The sequence below is a fragment of the Hyperoodon ampullatus genome, assembly GCF_949752795.1.
Source record: "Hyperoodon ampullatus genome assembly, chromosome: X".
Taxonomy (NCBI): Eukaryota; Metazoa; Chordata; class Mammalia; order Artiodactyla; family Ziphiidae; genus Hyperoodon; species Hyperoodon ampullatus.
Window position 1 is genome coordinate 92,577,253 of NC_136913.1, and position 18,276 is coordinate 92,595,528.

The 18,276-nt window shown below is 37.5% G+C and overlaps 1 protein-coding gene across 2 annotated transcripts in view; it reads left to right on the forward strand.

Annotated features, from left to right (window-relative positions):
- Positions 1-18,276, forward strand: part of RNF128 (ring finger protein 128) — a gene marked incomplete at both ends in the record, with an annotated part of 95,102 nt that overhangs the window by 74,065 nt on the left and 2,761 nt on the right. For both annotated transcript variants that reach the window (XM_079727421.1, XM_079727420.1), the window contains 4 exons: positions 6,641-6,712; positions 10,572-10,654; positions 12,501-12,597; positions 13,393-13,561. In XM_079727421.1, the coding sequence (XP_079583547.1) occupies positions 6,641-6,712; positions 10,572-10,654; positions 12,501-12,597; positions 13,393-13,561 (421 nt within the window). The remainder of the gene's footprint in view (positions 1-6,640; positions 6,713-10,571; positions 10,655-12,500; positions 12,598-13,392; positions 13,562-18,276) is intronic.

An 18,276-nucleotide genomic window follows, 5' to 3' on the forward strand; every position in this document is an offset into this window, starting at 1 on the left:
AAAACCACTGCTTTGGCTCTTGTATAAGAAGAGCAGAATAAGCAAATTCTCGTCTGAGTAGGACCTGGTTTTATAGTCCTTCTCTGACTTTCTCACTGGACAAAAGGAAGCTCTTACAATGGGTCTGTCGGGATTTTTTAAAATATTCACTTACTCTAATAAAGGTTTTGATTGTGTTTCTTTGAAAAATGCTATAATCTGAGTCATAACCTATCTCCTAGGGTAAATTCCCCCTTTTCTGACTGCTCTTCCTTACAGTGCATTTCCTCACATTGTTCACAGGGATCACCTTCATGTAAATGGTCTGTACTCCTATTTCTGTAGTTCCATAGACTTATGGGAAGCTGTTCTGTAAGCTGCACCTCCTCTTTCCTTTAGGAATACTCTCATTCAAATATTATACAGAGGATTTTTTTGGCTTTATCTTTTTTAATTGAAGTATAATTGACATACAGTATTATATTAGTTTCAGGTGTACAATACAGTGATTCCATGCCTAGGTTTTGCTGGGGAAAAAAGTAGATTTCTCTCAGTTCTCATATATCTAAACAGTCACATCACTCAAACTTTGATTTTGTTCACAGGAATGTATCTGAAGAAAAGAATCCTCTTACTATAATCCTTGATTTTAAGTATTCTGTTTTATAAACTCCGAGCCAAATTTTTATGAAAATTTTTATTTTAAAAAAGTGGTGAGGGACTTTCCTGGTGGCACAGTGGTTAAGAATCCGCCTGCCAATGCAGGGGACCTGGGTTCAAGCCCTGGGCTGGGAAGATCCCACATGTTGTGGAGCAACTAAGCCCGTGCGCCATAACTACTGAGCCTGCGTGCTATAACTACTGAAGCCCGCATGCCTAGAGCCCGTGCTCCGCAACAAGAGAAGCCACCACAGTGCGAAGCCCGCACACCACAACAAAGAGTAGCCCGCACTCAACGCAACTAGAGAAAGCCTGTGCACAGCAATGAAGACCCAACAGAGCCAAAAATAAATTTAAAAAAAAAGTGGTGACTTAAGAGCAGGGAAATATAGTTTGCTTATATCTACCCTCTTTTCTTGCTTTTACATACCCCAATCAGCCCCCTACCCCCACCATCAAGTAATTAGGTTTGACTACGTGCCTAGTGTTATTCATGTGGGTTTCAGTTAAACTAAAAGCTGAATGCTGTGGGACCAAAACCCAGGTGACAAATAACCAGACTAAAACATTTATTTTACTTAGTTTGATATAAATTCACAGATGAACTAGGTAAAATATCTTTGAGTTCACTGTAATTTAAAAATTGAACATTGTAATATAGGATAAGAATTGACCTGACTCTTCATTTTCAGTCCACTTAAAGTGTCACTCAGAACCAAAATAACTATACAGCTGAAATTCTTCAGTGACTAGAACCATCCCAGCTTTTGAATAGACTAATAGCATTAAGCTTCTGTTAAGAAAATTGGCGAAAAACCAAGATGCTTTGAATCAATCTTCTACTCTGCCAAATATTCTTAGACCAGGTATCTCTTAGGACTGGGAAGGAGGTGGGTAGAGTTTATTGATATAAAATACCTGTTTAAAAGAGCTTTCCAGGTCTTCCCTGGTGGCGCAGTAGTTAAGAATCCACCTGCCAATGCAGGAGACACGGGTTCGAGCCCTGGTCTGGGAAGATCCAACGTGATGTGGAGCAACTAAGCCCGTGCGCCACAACTACTGAGCCTGAGTTCTAGAGCCTGCAAGCCACAGCTACTGAGCCCGTGCGCCACAACTACTGAGGCTGAGCTCTAGAGCCTGTGAGCCAAAGGTACTGAGCCTGCGTGCTACAACAAAGAGTAGCCCCTGCTCACCGCAACTAGAGAAAGCCCACGCACAGCAACGAAGACCCAACGCAGCCAAAAATAAATTTTTTTAAAATAAATAAATAAAAGAGCTCCCCAAATCACAGTAAGTAGACAGTTGAGGAAGGATTTGAAGATTGGGTAATAGCTGACTTTGAGGGGTTTTTTTCTTATTTCTTTCATTTATCTTCTTCACAAGGAATGTGAAGCCCTTTAAAGGCTTCTTTGCTGTTACACAGTGGAGGCAGTGTGCTATAGTGGAGAGATCAGGGGCTTTAAAGCCACATAGAACCTGGGCTTGAATTGAATAGCAGCTCTGCAACTAACCAGCTGCCTGGACTTTAGTCAAGCTTCAGAACCTTTTCTTGTCCATAAAATTTGGATATTAAAATACCTATTCCATAAGCTTGTTAATGTTTAAACAAGATGACACATGTAAAAAGCTTAGGGTTAAACCTGAAGCATGGCAGGGGCCCAATACATGTTCTCTAAACCTTTATTTTCCCAGGTTTGATAGAATAGAAGCTTTCAATGAGTAAAAGATGAGAAAATCATGAAAATCTGTTTTTCTAAACTCAGAAGTTATTCTTTGAGCAACTACTAGGCATTATGGGAAATTTTTTTAAATGATTAAGGCCCAGTCTTTCACCTACTCACAATCTACTAGGAGAAAAAGACACATGAATAATACAACTACAGAATATAAGAGGTAGAAACAATGTGCTATTGGAATTTATAGGGTAGGGGGGAATTCTGATACGGTGGAGAGGTACCGAAAAGGTGTCCAAAGTAATTTGTGTAACAAAGTAGATATACTCTTGAAGTTCTGTTTTTTTTTTGTTTTTCGTTTTTTTTTTTTTGCGGTATGCGGGCCTCTCCCTGTTCTGGCCTTTCCCGTTGCGGAGCACAGTCTCCGGACGCGCAGTCTCAGCGGCCATGGCTTACGGGCCCAGCCGCTCCACAGCCTGTGGGATCCTCCCAGACCAGGGCACGAACCCGTGTCCCCTGCATCGGTAGGCAGACTCTCAACCACTGCACCACCAGGGAAGCCCTGAAGTTCTGTTTTTTAAGGAATCTAATTAAAGTTTGCATTGGGGCATATTCTCTTTAAATATTAAAGCCAGAAGTTTGACTTAAACAAAATTACCCAAACATATATTTAAAATAAACTACTTGGTCTTAATTTTGTTCTCCTATGTCAGTTTTTAGAGGAATGGATGCATCTTGGGAACTCCTGCTATCAGTGTGACAGTGAAATAGTTTGAGTACTGATGGCAGTTTTAAAAGTGACCTTTATTCAGGTTCTAAAAATACAGTTTGTGCTTCTTAACAAAACCACATGTCGCTCCTCCATATTGAAAGAAATGTCTTTTCTTTATAAAAGCTTGGTAAGAGTTATTGGAAATATTCAAATTGCCCCTTAAAGGATTTTTTAAAATTCTAGGGCTGCTTCATTAAGCATCGGTTTATGCTGTGCTGCAAATGTTTTAGAGATCCTTCATAATCAAGTCCCTTGCTTAGGATCTTCTGGTTTTTATTTTTTTGGATCTTCTGGTCTTAATATAAGTTCCACTTTTCTCATTCACGCAGACTTGGACATTACATTTAAAGTTTGTGTTCAATCCCATCTCTCAAATTAATTTGCATTAGTCTTGGATATAATCAAAGTTGTATAGTTAGCATTCATCCCTGATGAATTGATGAACACTAGCGCTGGAGACTCATGCATTTATATTTTGTTGAATATTTTGGAATGAGAAATCAGACTATATAGATTTAATCAGGTAAATACACTAGAGATCTATTACTTCCTTGTGAGTGCATTTCCCAAGTTGTGTCATAGAGCTTGTTACTTAAACCTAAATCAGAAGTGCTCTAAAGACAGGTTACAAAATGATTGTCAAAGACTTCTTATCAACTACATTTTTTCCTTGCCCAGTTTTCTCTTGTTGGCTCTATTTTTGTATCATTTGCATTTTTTTCATCTTTGTGTTGAAATAGCTCATACTTTATAGGAAAAGAAAGTAGTGATGTTTGGAAGTCTAGGCCAGGACCAGAATCCTGTGGGCCTACTGGCTGTTCACTGTAAGGACTGGCCACAATTTGACAGACTGTAGAATCCAGGAGTTGGAAAAACTTCAGAAGGTTTTGGATGGTTGTATCGTAATGGAATCTTGGAATACGAAGAGCAGACTTCCAGTACCAGCCCTATCATTCAGAGGCTACATGCCCTTTTGGACAAGTTATTTTACTCTTCCGAGCTTCCACTTGCTCAACGTTAAAATGGAGATATCCTCTCCTTTAGGGGATTGTTGTGAGTATTAAATGAGGTAATAGATATCAAAAATAATTATAAAATAACTATATAAATGTAAGGAAGTAGTACTAGCTTCCTGCTCCAAGCCACAGTAAACAAAATGGCTACCTTGATGTCAGAGTTAAGTGTTCCCAAACTCTGGGCTTCAGTGGGACTGACACTAACCAACTCTGAGATTTTGAGCACAGCATTCTTTCTCTTTGGGCATCAGTTTTCTTATCTGTCAGAGTAGATCTCAGGCTAGGTGAACTCTAAGAATTTTCCAGCTCTAAAGATCCTAAGTGTATCTCCTTTCACTGTCACTCTGTTATTTACTTGTGATACAAGTGACAGAAGGGAAAATATTTAAGCTCAAAATGAAGGACCAGGGCTTCCCTGGTGGCACAGTGGTTAAGGATCTGCCTGCCAATGCAGGGGACACGGGTTCAAGCCCTGGTCCGGGAAGATCCCACATGCCTTGGGGCAACTAAGCCCATGCACCACAACTACTGAGCCTGCACTCTAGAGCCCGCGAGCCACAACTACTGAGCCCACATGCCACAACTACTGAAGCCCACGTGCCTAGAGCCCATGCTCCACAACAAGAGAAGCCACCTCAATGAGAAGCCCTTGCACCACAATGAAGAGTAGCCCCCGCTCACCACAACTAGAGAAAGCCTGTGCGCAGCAACGAAGACCCAACATAGCCAAAAAATAAAATAAATTTATTTTAAAAAATTAAGTACCATCATAAAATTACCCTTGTGGGTGAAATCCATGATTAAGTCTCAAAGAGAAAGTGAAAGGGCTTCGATTAGTGCCTTTTTCCTTCTGAGAGCTAGGCCTTCCTATTAACTGTTTCTATGAGCTATATTTGCCAGTCAGGTAACAATCTGAGAAGTTTCTGCTGCTACTATGCCAGCAAAGAAATATTTTGGCAGTAATGTCCTTGGCATCAAGCCAAATACGTTTCACAAAATGATATCTTATAGGAGGCAGGTTTGGGCATTAAGGAATTTCCTCACATACCTACACCCATGGATTATTCCCTTCCAAAATATATTTGCTACAGATATGTATAAATCTGTAATGCTAATTGATGAATAAATAGTACTTTATATTTTCGTCTAATAAACATTTTATTGAGTGTCTGCTATCAGCCGGACATGATGCTGGATACTTTACTTACATTATCTCTAATTTTCATGTAACCTCAATCAGTGTCACCTAGGGGTCTCCCTGCTGGGGATGGAGGTGCATACAGGGGGATGGGAAGTTGTTGACATCCTCACAAGACCTCTGGTTCTGAGAACCTACTTTCTGCTGAATTTCTATAAGTTTGTTCATTTTACAGTACAAAATAGGAAGATTGCTTAGCATCTTCCCATGCTGCACATGCTATCTCTCTATTCCATACAGCATTCACCCAGGTGTGAAACCTAGCCTCTTCTTCAATTTACACATATATTATCTTCACTTGAGGCATTCGTGTATGTGGTAGATTTTACTGAAATAGAAGGAAGGTTTATTTGTGGCATCACAAATAATTTCAAATTAACACCAAATATCTCATACCACCTGGGAGTTTTTTCCTCTGGCCAGTTCATCCCACACAGAGGGATAGTCTCTCATTGATTCCTCTCTTTCTCACTTTTCCCTCACCTTTTAAATTTCCCCCATACCTTAACCTCACTTCTGATTCAAATATATATATATATATATATATATATATATATATATATATATATATATACATATATATATATATATATACACACACGCACATACACACACACATATATGTGTGTATATGGATAGATATAGATATGTATGTAATATTTTAGTCTTTATTCCCTAAATGAGCCATGGACTTGCCTTTGCATATTCAGACTCATCTAGGTATATGTTCAGTGAAACAAAAAAAGGCTTACCACTCTCAGAATCCACCCTCCTTACAAGGCAGTAGTGGTTATAAACAGCATTTTTCCCCCTAATACCAAATAACACTGTAAGGATTGGTATTATCCTCATTTTATAGATGAGTAAACAAGCTCAAAGATTTAATGACTTGTCCAGGATTATTTATTTAGTAAGTGACAAAGTCAGATTTTGAAGCTAGGTCCATTTGCATCCAATGCACTTTCTACCAAACAAGACATGATTCAAAAAAGAAATTGGAAAAGGTGTAATTTAAGGTCCTCTGGGCTTTTGAAAATAGGAAAATTGCTTTGAAAATTCATAGCATCCGAATCCATTTGGAATAGGGACGCATAGCTTTACCGTTGTGGCCCCAAAGTTGCTGTTTAAGAAGGTAGGGAAACATGAGGTTTCAGTAATTAAAAAAAATCCTGCTTGGTATCAGATAAATGGGTATTTATTATGGCTAATTAAATTTTATCTTTTAAAATTTACTTAGACATTGACTTTTACCTGATAAATATTTATTAATCCTCTCTACCTTTTTTATCATATTTCTTTTAAAAATACTTTTTCTAATATCTGCTATTTTTTTTTATTACAGAGACAATTAAAGGCAGATGCTAAAAAAGCTATTGGAAGGCTTCAACTCCGCACACTGAAACAAGGAGACAAGGTGCATTTATGACTTGTAAATGCTATTTGTTTTAAAGCAGTGCTACCAAGCCATTGTTAAAAGCTAAATGTTCTTCCAAAGTATGATTTTCATTAGAATTTATAAATCTTATTGATTTTTTAATCTATTTGATACTGGAGATAGGCTGAATAATGGCCCCCAAAGACATCTAGGTCCTAATCCCTAGAACCTGTAAATGTTACCTTATATGGCAAAAAGTACTTTGCAGATGTGATTAAGTTAAGGATCTTGAGATGGGGAGATTATTCTGGATTATCCAGGTGGATCCTAAGTATAATCACAGTGTCTTTATAAGAGGGAGGAAAGGGGAGATTTGACTACAGTGCAGTAGGAGATGTGACAATGGAAGCAAGAGGTTGCAGTGATGCAAGAAAGGGGCCATAAGCAATAACAGTAAGAGTATAAGTTTGTGTCATTTTAAGCCACTAAGTTATTGTAATTTGTTACAGCAACAGGAAATTACTACAGTGCTTCAGTACAACTCTACTTGAACATCCATTTTCAGATTTAGCACAGTTGAAAACTACCATTGATGTATAAAACACGTATCAAAAAATAACTATGGAAGTTTGTACTACAATAAAAATATAGCTACAGAACTTATTGAAATAAAAAAATACCATTTATAATAGCACCAAAACCATTATATACTTAGGTATAAATCTTACAAAATATGTACAAGATCTATATGCTGAAAAGGGCAAAACATAATGAAAGAAAGAAATCAAAGAAGACCTAAAGAAATGGAGGGATATACCATGTTCATGGATTAGAAGACTGTCGTCAAGATGTCACTTCCTCCCCAAACTGATCTATAGATTCAATGCAGTTTCAATCAAAATCCTAGTTGCATCTTTTGTAGGAATTGACAAGTTGACTCTAAGTTTATTTGCAAAAGCAAAAGAACTAGAATAACCAAAACAATTTTGATAAAAAACAAATTTGGGTGACTCACATTTCCTGATTTGCAGGATTATTTTAAAGCTACAGTAGTCAAGAAAGCATGGTAGGGCTTCCCTGGTGGCGCAGTGGTTGAGAGTCTGCCTGGCGATGCAGGGGACACAGGTTCATGCCCCGGTCTGGGAAGATCCCACCTGCCACGGAGCGGCTGGGCCCGTGAGCCATGGCCGCTGAGCCTGCGCATCCGGAGCCTGTGCTCCGCAACGGGAGAGGCCACAACAGTGAGAGGCCTGCGTACCACAAAAAAAAAAAAAAAAAAAAAAAAGCATGGTATTAGGGAAAGGATGGACCTTTCGATCTTTGAAACAGAAGAGATGGTCCAGAAATAGACCCACACATAAATGGTCGATTGATTTTTGACAAAGGTGCAAAAGCAATTCAAAGAAGAAAGGGCAGCCAATTGTTGGCTCTCCATACGCAATGACTGAATATCCATAGACAAAAAAAAAATGAACCTCAATCCATACTTTATACCCTCTGCAAAAATTAACTTGAAATGGATCACAGACTTAAATATACAACCTAGAACTATGAAATTTTAGAAGAAAACTTGGGAGAAAAATATCTTTGTAGCTTGGGTTAGGCAAAGATTACTTAGATATGATACCAAAAACAAGTCCATTAAAGAAAAAAGAGAAATTTGTTAAAATTAAGAGCTTTTGCTCTTTGAAAGACACTGTTAAGAGACTGAAAAGACGAGCCACAGACTGGGAGAAAATATTTGCAAATCACATATCTGATAAAGGACTGTATTCAGAATATATAAAGAACTCTCAAAACTCAAGAAGAGAACAGACAGAAGGCAGATACTAAAAAAGCTATTAGTGGAAAAATGGTCAAAACAGACATTTTACCAAAGAAGTATATGGCTGGCAAAAAAGCACATAAAATGATGCTAAACATCATTAGTCATTAGGGAAATACACATTAAAACCACAATGCGATACCCACAGCACATTTATTAGAATGCCTAAAACCAAGAGCTGACCAGCTGTGGGACAACTGGAACTCTCATGCATTTTCTGGTGAGAATGCAATGTACAGCCAGTTTAGAAAACAGTTTGGCAGTTCTGTGTGTGTGTGTGTGTGTGTGTGTGTGTGTGTGTGTATAAATTAATTAATTATTGGAGTATAGTTGCTTTACAATGTTGTATTAGTTTCTGCTGTACAGCAGAGTGAATGGCAGTTCTTTATGAAGTCAAATATACACTCTCGAAAGAACCCAGCAATCTCACTGCTAGATGTTTACTCATTCACATAAAAACTTGTTCACAATTGTTCATGGCAGCTTTACTCATAATTACCAGAAACTGGAAAGAATCCAAATGTCCTTCAAGTGTTGAATGGATTAAAAAAACTGTGGTACATCCATATCATGGGACACTATTTAGCAATAAAACGGGGGGAATCCTACTGATACATACAACAACATGGATGAATCACAAATGCATTATGTTAAGTGAAAGAAGGCAGACTCAAAGGCTATATAAGGCACAATCCCACTTATAAGATATTCTGGAAAAGCCAAAACTACAGGCACTGAAAAACAGATAAGTGGGTGGCAGAAGATAGTGATAAAAGGAGGGGTTAATTACAGAGGGGTTAATTATGAAGTGGTATAGAGGAATTTGTTGGGGTACCAGGACTATCCTGTAGTGGTGATTAAGTGACTGCATGTTTCTCCAAACTTGAAAAACTGTATACTCAACATTTAGAGTGAATTTTATTGCATGTGACTTATACCTTAATTTTTTTTAATGGAAAAACATAGCCATAGAACTTGTGGCATTGTGCAAATTCTAAAACCAGGAAGAGGTTTAAATCAGTGCTACATGTTTCTCTTTGTACTGTTCCTCTTTGGTTGACTTTATTCTTTTACTTTATTTATTTATTTGTTTGTTTGTTTGTTTTGGCTGCACTGAGTGGCTTTGCAGGACTTTATTCTTTTACTTTATTTATTTATTTATTCACTCATTCATTGATTCATTATTTATTCATTCGTTCATTCATTCATTCATTATTCATTCGTTAATTGATTGATTGATTGATTCATTCATTCATTTATTTATTCATTCATTCATTTTTTTTTTTTTTGGCTGCACCGAGTGGCTTTGCAGGATCTCAGTTCCCCGACCAGTGATTGAATCCAGGCCACAGCAGTGAAAGCCTGGAATCCTAACCACTAGGCCACCAAGGAACTTCCTTCTTTTACTTTTTTTAAAAATAATTTATTTATTATTTTTGGCTGCATTGGGTCTTTGTTGCTGTGCATGGGCTTTCTCTAGTTGTCTAGGTGTGCAGGCTTCAGTAGTTGTGGCTCACGGGCTCTAGAGCTCAAGCTCAGTAATTGTGGTACACGGGCTTAGACACTCTGCAGCATGGGGGATCTTCCCGGACCAGGGCACGAACCCGTGTCCCCTGCATTGGCAGGTGGATTCTTAACCACTGCGCCACCAGGGAAGCCCCTTTCTTTTACTTTTTAAAGTCTAAATATTTTATTTTATTTTCCAACTTCAATTACATAATACACAATGTTATTGACTGTAGTCACCATGTTTTACATTAGATCTTCAGACCTTATTCATCTTATAGTTGAAAGTTTGTACCCTTTTATTAACTTCTCCCTATTTCCCCCATTCCTCAGACCGTTGAAACTAATTTTCTACTCACTGTTTCTATGAGTTTGACTCTTTTTTTAGATTCCAATTAAGTCTAGATAATTTTAAACTGCTTATTGAAACAGTCGTTTTAGTGATGTGATGCTCCTTCTTCTGTAGGAATTTATGTAATTTATTAAATGCAAGTGTATTCTGATTTTGCTCTGTAGTTTAATGTATTTTTCTTATCCATCTGAATAACAATAACTATTTGCTCTTAGGAAATTGGCCCTGATGGAGATAGTTGTGCTGTGTGTATTGAACTATATAAACCTAATGATTTGGTGCGCATCTTAACCTGCAAGTAAGTTTGATTTTCTTTTATGTCGTCAATAAGAATAGCTGACTTACAAAAATGATTGTAGTGGGGGAAACTATTCTGAATGTTTCCAATTTGATGTAAAGAAAGTATTTATTTTTAACTTCTTTTCATTTAAATATAGGTGATTGCTTTATTTTTAATGTTAGTGGAAGTGGTATAAGGCTAATTATATAATATTTCCATAATCTGGTACAATTTGGAAACTAGTTCCATAAAAAACTTAAGAACCTAGCCAGCATCGCTGTTTATTTAATATTGTGTGTGTGTGTGTCGGGGGGGGGGGGTACTGGATTATTTATTTATTTATTTATTTTTAATTTTTTTTTATTAGTTTCTGCTTTATAACAAAGTGAATCAGTCATACATATACATCCGTTCCCACATCCCTTCCCTCATGCATCTCCCTCCCTCCCACCCTTCCCATCCCACCCCTCCAGGCGGTCACAAAGCACCGAGCTGATCTCCCCGTGCTCTGCGGCTGCTTCCCACTATCTATCTACCTCACGTTTGGTAGTGTATACATGTCCATGCCTCTCTTTCGCTTTGTCACAGCTTACACTTCCCCCTCCCCATATCCTCAAGTCCATTCTCAAGTAGGTCTGTGTCTTTATTCCCGTTTTACCCCTAGGTTCTTCATGACATTTTTTTTTTAATTCCATATATATGTGTTAGCATACGGTATTTGTCTTTCTCTTTCTGACTTACTTCACTCTGTATGACAGACTCTAGGTCTATCCACCTCATTACAAATAGCTCAGTTTCGTTTCTTTTTATGGCTGAGTAATATTCCATTGTATATATGTGCCACATCTTCTTTATCCATTCATCCGATGATGGACACTTAGGTTGTTTCCAGCTCCGGGCTATTGTGAATAGAGCTGCAATGAACATTTTGGTACATGTCTCTTTTTGAATTATGGTTTTCTCAGGGTATATGCCTAGTAGTGGGATTGCTGGGTCATATGGTAGTTCTATTTTTAGTTTTTTAAGGAACCTCCATACTGTTCTCCATAGTGGCTTTACCAATTCACATTCCCACCAGCAGTGCAAGAGTGTTCCCTTTTCTCCACACCCTCTCCAGCATTTATTGTTTCTAGATTTCTTGATGATGGCCATTCTGACTGGTGTGAGATGATATCTCATTGTAGTTTTGATTTGCATTTCTCTAATGATTAATGATGTTGAGCATTCTTTCATGTGTTTGTTGGCAGTCTGTGTATCTTCTTTGGAGAAATGCCTATTTAAGTCTTCTGCCCGTTGATTATTTAATTCAAAATAATTCTACCAATCCTATTGAGAAAAAAATAAAATCAACTTATGAGCACCTATTTGGAAGTCTTCATTCTTTAGCTTCTTATTATCCCTCTCCCGGAAGTTGTTCTTAACACTCTTCCTTTTAGCTATTAAATAGTGGCATTCTTGGAACTTATCACATTGCCTAAAGTATCGGAATTATGTTACACTCAATACTTTATTGTACTATATTATTGAGAATGACTAACTGTACTATTTTATAGTTAGGGAATAACAAAATAATTAAGATCCGAATTACTGAACAAAACCTTAGGTCAGGTAACATCTTAGCTATTTTTCAAGTAAATGGTATTGAAAATAGTTTTTATGAAGCTAGAGTAATGAGGCTATATTTAAAAGTACCGTATTATGAAATTTCCAAATTTTGTTTCTGTAATAGTGTGTTTAAAAGGAAAAGAAAACAGGCATCCGTTAAAAGACTAAGTAAACTTATAGGGTAACCCATTAGTATATTAGGCAAAGTGTTGCTAGTTCACAACTGATAACCAAAATATGTGTTTTTTTCCTTCATTAGCCATATTTTCCATAAGACATGTGTTGACCCATGGCTATTAGAACACAGGACTTGCCCCATGTGCAAATGTGACATACTCAAAGCTTTGGGAATTGAGGTAAATGTTGCTAAACTATTTATACGAAGGAACTTAAGCAGTGTGTTATTTATATATCTGGGCCTTCAGGAAAAAAATCCTTATTTTTTAGCTACATAATGTGCTAGACTTACGGTTTATACCAAAAATTGGACCTACTTACATCATAGTGACAGAGAGGTACCATGTTGGACCACCTCCATTTTCCTCCTTCTTCCCTCTCCTCAAATGTACTTATTATTTGGTCAGAATTGGAAGTGATGACCCCAACTGACTTCTGATACCCCTTGCTGTTTTTTACTCTCTTACTATTGCATAGCAATCAAACTTGTTGTTAACTGAGCATGTAAAGTTTGAGAGAGTATAATAAATATTAAGTTATACTTCGTAAATGAAAAAAAATCCTACCTATTTCGCAGTACACACAACAGAAAGTCAAGCTCAACAAACTCTTCCTGACTTGAGGAGATATACAGATGACAGTGATTCTCAAAACCCCTAGGGTACAGCATAGGAATGTTTTTTGAGTGCCTTCCTTGTATCAGGCATTATATTATGAAGTGTTCACCCAGATAAACATGTCAGATGTTGATGGCAATCTGCCTGTAGCATCTTTCACCCCATTGGACCCAATTACTCCAACTGCTCTGGCTGTGACCTGCAAGAAATTTTTGTGATCATCAAAAATGGATTGTAGGTTTAAAAGGTTAAGAAGCATTGCTCTAATAAGTCACCTATGAAGAAACTTTGTAATGATATGTCAAGGAAGAACGTATACTCTGAGAGCCTCTTAATGTGTTTAAATGCTTTCTGCAGGTGGATGTTGAAGATGGATCAGTGTCTTTACAAGTTCCGGCATCCAATGAAGCATCCAATAGTGCCTCTCCTCATGAAGAGGATAATCACAGTGAAACTGCATCCTCTGGATATGCTTCAGTTCAGGGCGCAGATGAACCGCCTTTGGAGGAACATGTGCAGTCAGCAAGTAAGCACCATGCTGAGGGGCAATGAGTGCCCTACAAATGATCCATTGGGGATTAGACACCAGGCAGAGTACTCCTGCTTTTTAGCATTTATTCTATTCATCCATTAACACATTCCAGGTTTTTTCTAGTAACAATGATGCAATGCAGGATGCACCCCTACCTTAACTTAATATACACATTCAAATGTACCTGAAACAGATGAAATGCATTAAGAGTGGGGATTATTCACAGAAGAAAAATATTTTTTTATTGGAAAGCTTCTCTCCGATGCATTTAAGTGTTGGCTTATCAACTTAGGCTAAGGAGAAACTTTTCAACTTTAGAAGCCATTGTTTATTGCATATCAATCAGAAATTAAGATAAAGAAATTAAGATAAAGAATTCCTGGAATGATAAAACAGAATTTAATTTCCAAAAGCTTGATTTATACACAACTTCTCCAGAACCCATTTTTTGCACAGATCAGAAACTGTGTTTAAGAATGATGTGCTGCCACCTGTTGATTATTTGCCATGAAGTGAACAAACTGTAGAAAGTAACATTGAATGTATTAATTTCAAAATTCATGTGAATCAGTATTAGCAACTTAGTAATGTCATACCAGTAGAGAGATTTTAGGGAATTCTGTTACTTTTTTCCTTAGAGAAAATCCGTATACAAATTACTTTCCCTTTCTTTAACTTCCACCTTTTTCATGGTTTTTGTTGGTTTGATAGTTTTTCCTCTATCCTCATTTTGAGATAACCTAATTCTGGCATAAAAGTAGAAGGAAAATGAAATGTCAGGGTGACTTGTAAAAGTTTCAGCTTCCTATGACATGAACCTTTGTCCTTGGTAGGCTTATCAGTGCCATAGATACCATTTCTACAGAGGTCACAAGGAATACCATCATGCAAACGCAAACCTCATGTTGTAATCTAATCTTTGGACATTTCGTAGAGTACAAAGTAGTCATAAGAATCTTAATAATCTGTGTTTTGTTCTACCTATAATAGATAATCATTGGCTATTTGCCCCAGATGAATTCTTAGTTCCTGTAACTGTGTGGTAATAGAATTCAGTGAAGATAAAGGACAGTGTATGGGATAATTCAGTTTAGCAGCATTGGTGGTTCAGTGGTAGAATTCTTGCGTGCCATACGGGAGGCCTGAGTGTATGGGATAATTCAGTTTATTGTCAGACCAGTTTAAAAAAAAGAAAAAAGCCCCAATCTACGTTTATTGTGTTCTGTTCTTGTGGGGGAGGGTAGAAGGCAGAACAGTTTTTGCAGAGAATTTGCGAAGCAAATAAAATGATGATCCATGTTCCTTCTCCTGTATTCTTTATCTCCATGAATGGTAGTAACACCTACCTGGGTGCGTCGAACCAGAAACTTAGGTAGATCCTAAATCCTTCCCTCTCCCCTTCCTATTGATTCAATATCATTTTTCCTCTAAACCATCCCCTAATTTCCAACCTCAATTCAACAGTCATAGTTTGAGCCACTATCTTCTCTCTACCCATTCCTTCTACTCTTCCTCCCCCAAGAAATTGGGGAAGCCCAGTCCAACTCCTGTTCCTCCTTTAAAACTTGCTCCCCTTTGAGAAGCTTCCTTTGGCTCACCTGTGTGGTCCTACTGTCTACTTCGGTAGAACTTCTGTCATTGCATTTATTGCACTGAATTGTATTAAAACCTTAAAAAGGCCCTTTGGGTAGGGACAGTGTTTTATTATTCACTATCGTACACCCAAGCACCTAGCACAGACTGCCACATAGTAAATACTCAAATAAGTGTTGAATGAGTGACCACATAGAATAGATTTAATTTTATCTATGATTATATATTAATAGTTTGGGCATTATGCCTATTAACCATTGATTATTATGGTGATAGTTGTGATTTAAATAACTTTGTAAACATACAATTGATTCGTTCATGCCTGTGTGTTCCATCATTGTGCTGAATTTTATCAGAGCACTGATTTTCAAACATAAGCATACATTGAGTCACCTGGAGGGCTTGTTAAAACAGAGGGGCAACCATCAGTTTCTGACTCAGTTGGTCTGGGGTGGGCCCTGAGAATTTTCATTTCTAAGAAGTTTCCATGTGATACTGATACTGCTTGTCCAGGGACCACACTCTGGGAACCACCGAATAAGGGCCCTAGTTCTTAACCCTGGCTGCACATTAGAATCGCCCATAGAAACTTTAAACATTACTAATGCCTGGGCTTTACCCCAGAATTGTTAAATCAGAATCCATGAGATGTGGGGCCCAAGCACAGGTTATTTTTTATTTTGAAATAATTTCAGGCTGACTAAAAAAAAGTTTCAAAAACAGTAAAAATAATGCCCATATACCCGTCACCAAACTTCTCCAAATGTTAACATCTTATATAACCATATACAATTATCAAAAGCAGGAAATTAAATGATAAAATGTTATTAACTAAACTGATCTTACTCAAATTTCACCAGTTGGCCCATTAATGTCCTTTTGCTGTCCTAGGATCCCACATTGCATTTCCTCTTTTCTCATTTTTCCCCAGTTTTATTGAAATATACTTGACATATAATCAGAGTAAGATTAGTTAAATCCATAATCTCACATAATTACGAATTTTGTGTGTGTGTGGTGAGAACATTTAAGATCTACTCTCTTAGCAACTTTCAAGTATTTAATACAGTATTGTTAACTGTAGTCACCATCTATATGTTAGATTCCCCAGAACTTATTCATCTTATAACTGGAAACTTGTACCCTTTAACGAACATTTCCCCATTTCCCCCACCATCCAGCCTCTTGCAGCCACCATTCTACTCTGTTTCTATGAACTTGGCTTTTTTCTTTTTAAGATTCTACATATAAGTGATATCATACAGTATTGGTCTTCTCTGTCTGACTTATTTCACTTAGCACAGTGCCCTCAAGGTCCATCCATGTCGTTGCAAATGGCAGGATTTCCTTCTTTCTCGTGGCTGTATATATATATATACACACACACACCACATTTTCTTTATCTGTTCATCAGTCAGTGGACACCTAGATTATTTCTGTGTCTTGGCTATTGTGAACGATGCTGCAGTGAACATGGAGGTGCAGCTCTCTCTTCAAGATAGTGATTTCATTTCCTCTGGATATATACCCAGAAGTGGGATTGCTGGATGATATGGTAGTTCTATTTTTAACTTTTTGAGAACCTCCATACATGTTTCCCATAGTGCTGTACCAATTTACATTCCCACCAACAGTGCACTAGAGTTCTCTTTTCTTCACATCCTTGCCAACACTTACCTGTTTTCTTTTTGATAATAGCTGTTCTAACAAGTGTGAGGCAATATCTCATTGTGGTTTTGATTTGCATTTCCCTGATTAGTGATGTTGAGCATCTTTTCACGTACCTGTTGGCCATTTGTATGTCTTCCTTGGGAAAATATCTCAGTTCTTCTGCCCATTTTTTAATCAGATTATTTGCTTTTTTGCTATTGAACTGTATGAATTCTTTATATATTTTGGATATTAACCCCTTATCTGATATGTGGTTTGCACATATTTTCTCCCATTTTGTAACTTGCCTCTTCATTCTTTTGATTATTTCTCTTGCTGAGTAGAAGCTTTTTGGTTTGATGTAGTCCCATTTGTTGATTTTGGCTTTTTAAGTCCTTAATCCATTTAGAGTTCATTTTTTAAGTGGTGGAAGATAGGGGTCCAGTTTCATTCTGTTGCATATTTATCCAGTTTACCCAAAACCATTTACTGAAGACTGTCTTTTCCCCATTGAGTGTTCTTGGCTCCCTTGTCAAATATTAGTTCATCTCATACACATGGTCTCATACACATGGGTTTATTTCTGGGCTCTCAGTTCTGTTCCACTGATCTATTTGTCTGTTTTTATGCCAGTACCATACTGTGTTGATTATTATACTTTGTAGTATAGTTTGAAATCAGGAAGTGTGATGCCTCCCCACTTTGTTCCTCTTTCTCAGGATTGCTTTGGCTATCCAGTGTCTTTGGTAGTTACATATGAATTTTAGGATTTTTTTATACTTCTGTGAAAAATGCATTTGGAATTTTGATGTGGATTACATTGAATCTACAGATGGCTTTGGGTAGTATGGACATTTAAACAATATGAATTCTTTTTTTAAAATAAATTTATTTATTTATTTACTTATTTTTGGCTACGTTGGGTCTTTGTTGCTGCACGCGGGCTTTCTTTAGTTGCAGCGAGTGGGGGCTACTCTTCGTTGCTGTGCATGGGCTTCTCATTGCGGTGGCTTCTCTTGTTGTGGAGCACGGGCTCTAGGCACATGGGCTTCAGTAGTTGTGGCACGTGGGCTCAGTAATTGTGGCTCACGGGCTCTAGAGCGCAGGCTCAGTAGTTGTGGCACACGGGCTTTGTTGCTCCGTGGCATGTGGGATCTTCCCGGACCAGGGATCGAACCCATGTCCCCTGCATTGGCAGGTGGATTCTTAACCACTGCGCCACCTGGGAAGTCCAATATGAATTCTTCTGATCCATGAACGTGGGATATATTTCCATTTATTTGTGCCCTCTTCAATATCTTTTATAAATGTCTTATAGTTTTCAGTACAAATCTTTTACTTCCTTGGTTAAATCTATTCATAAGTATTATATTGCTTTTTGATGCTATTGTGAATGGGATTGTTTTCTTTATTTCTCTTTCAGATATTTCATTGCTGGTGTATAGAAATGCAACTGATTTTTGTCT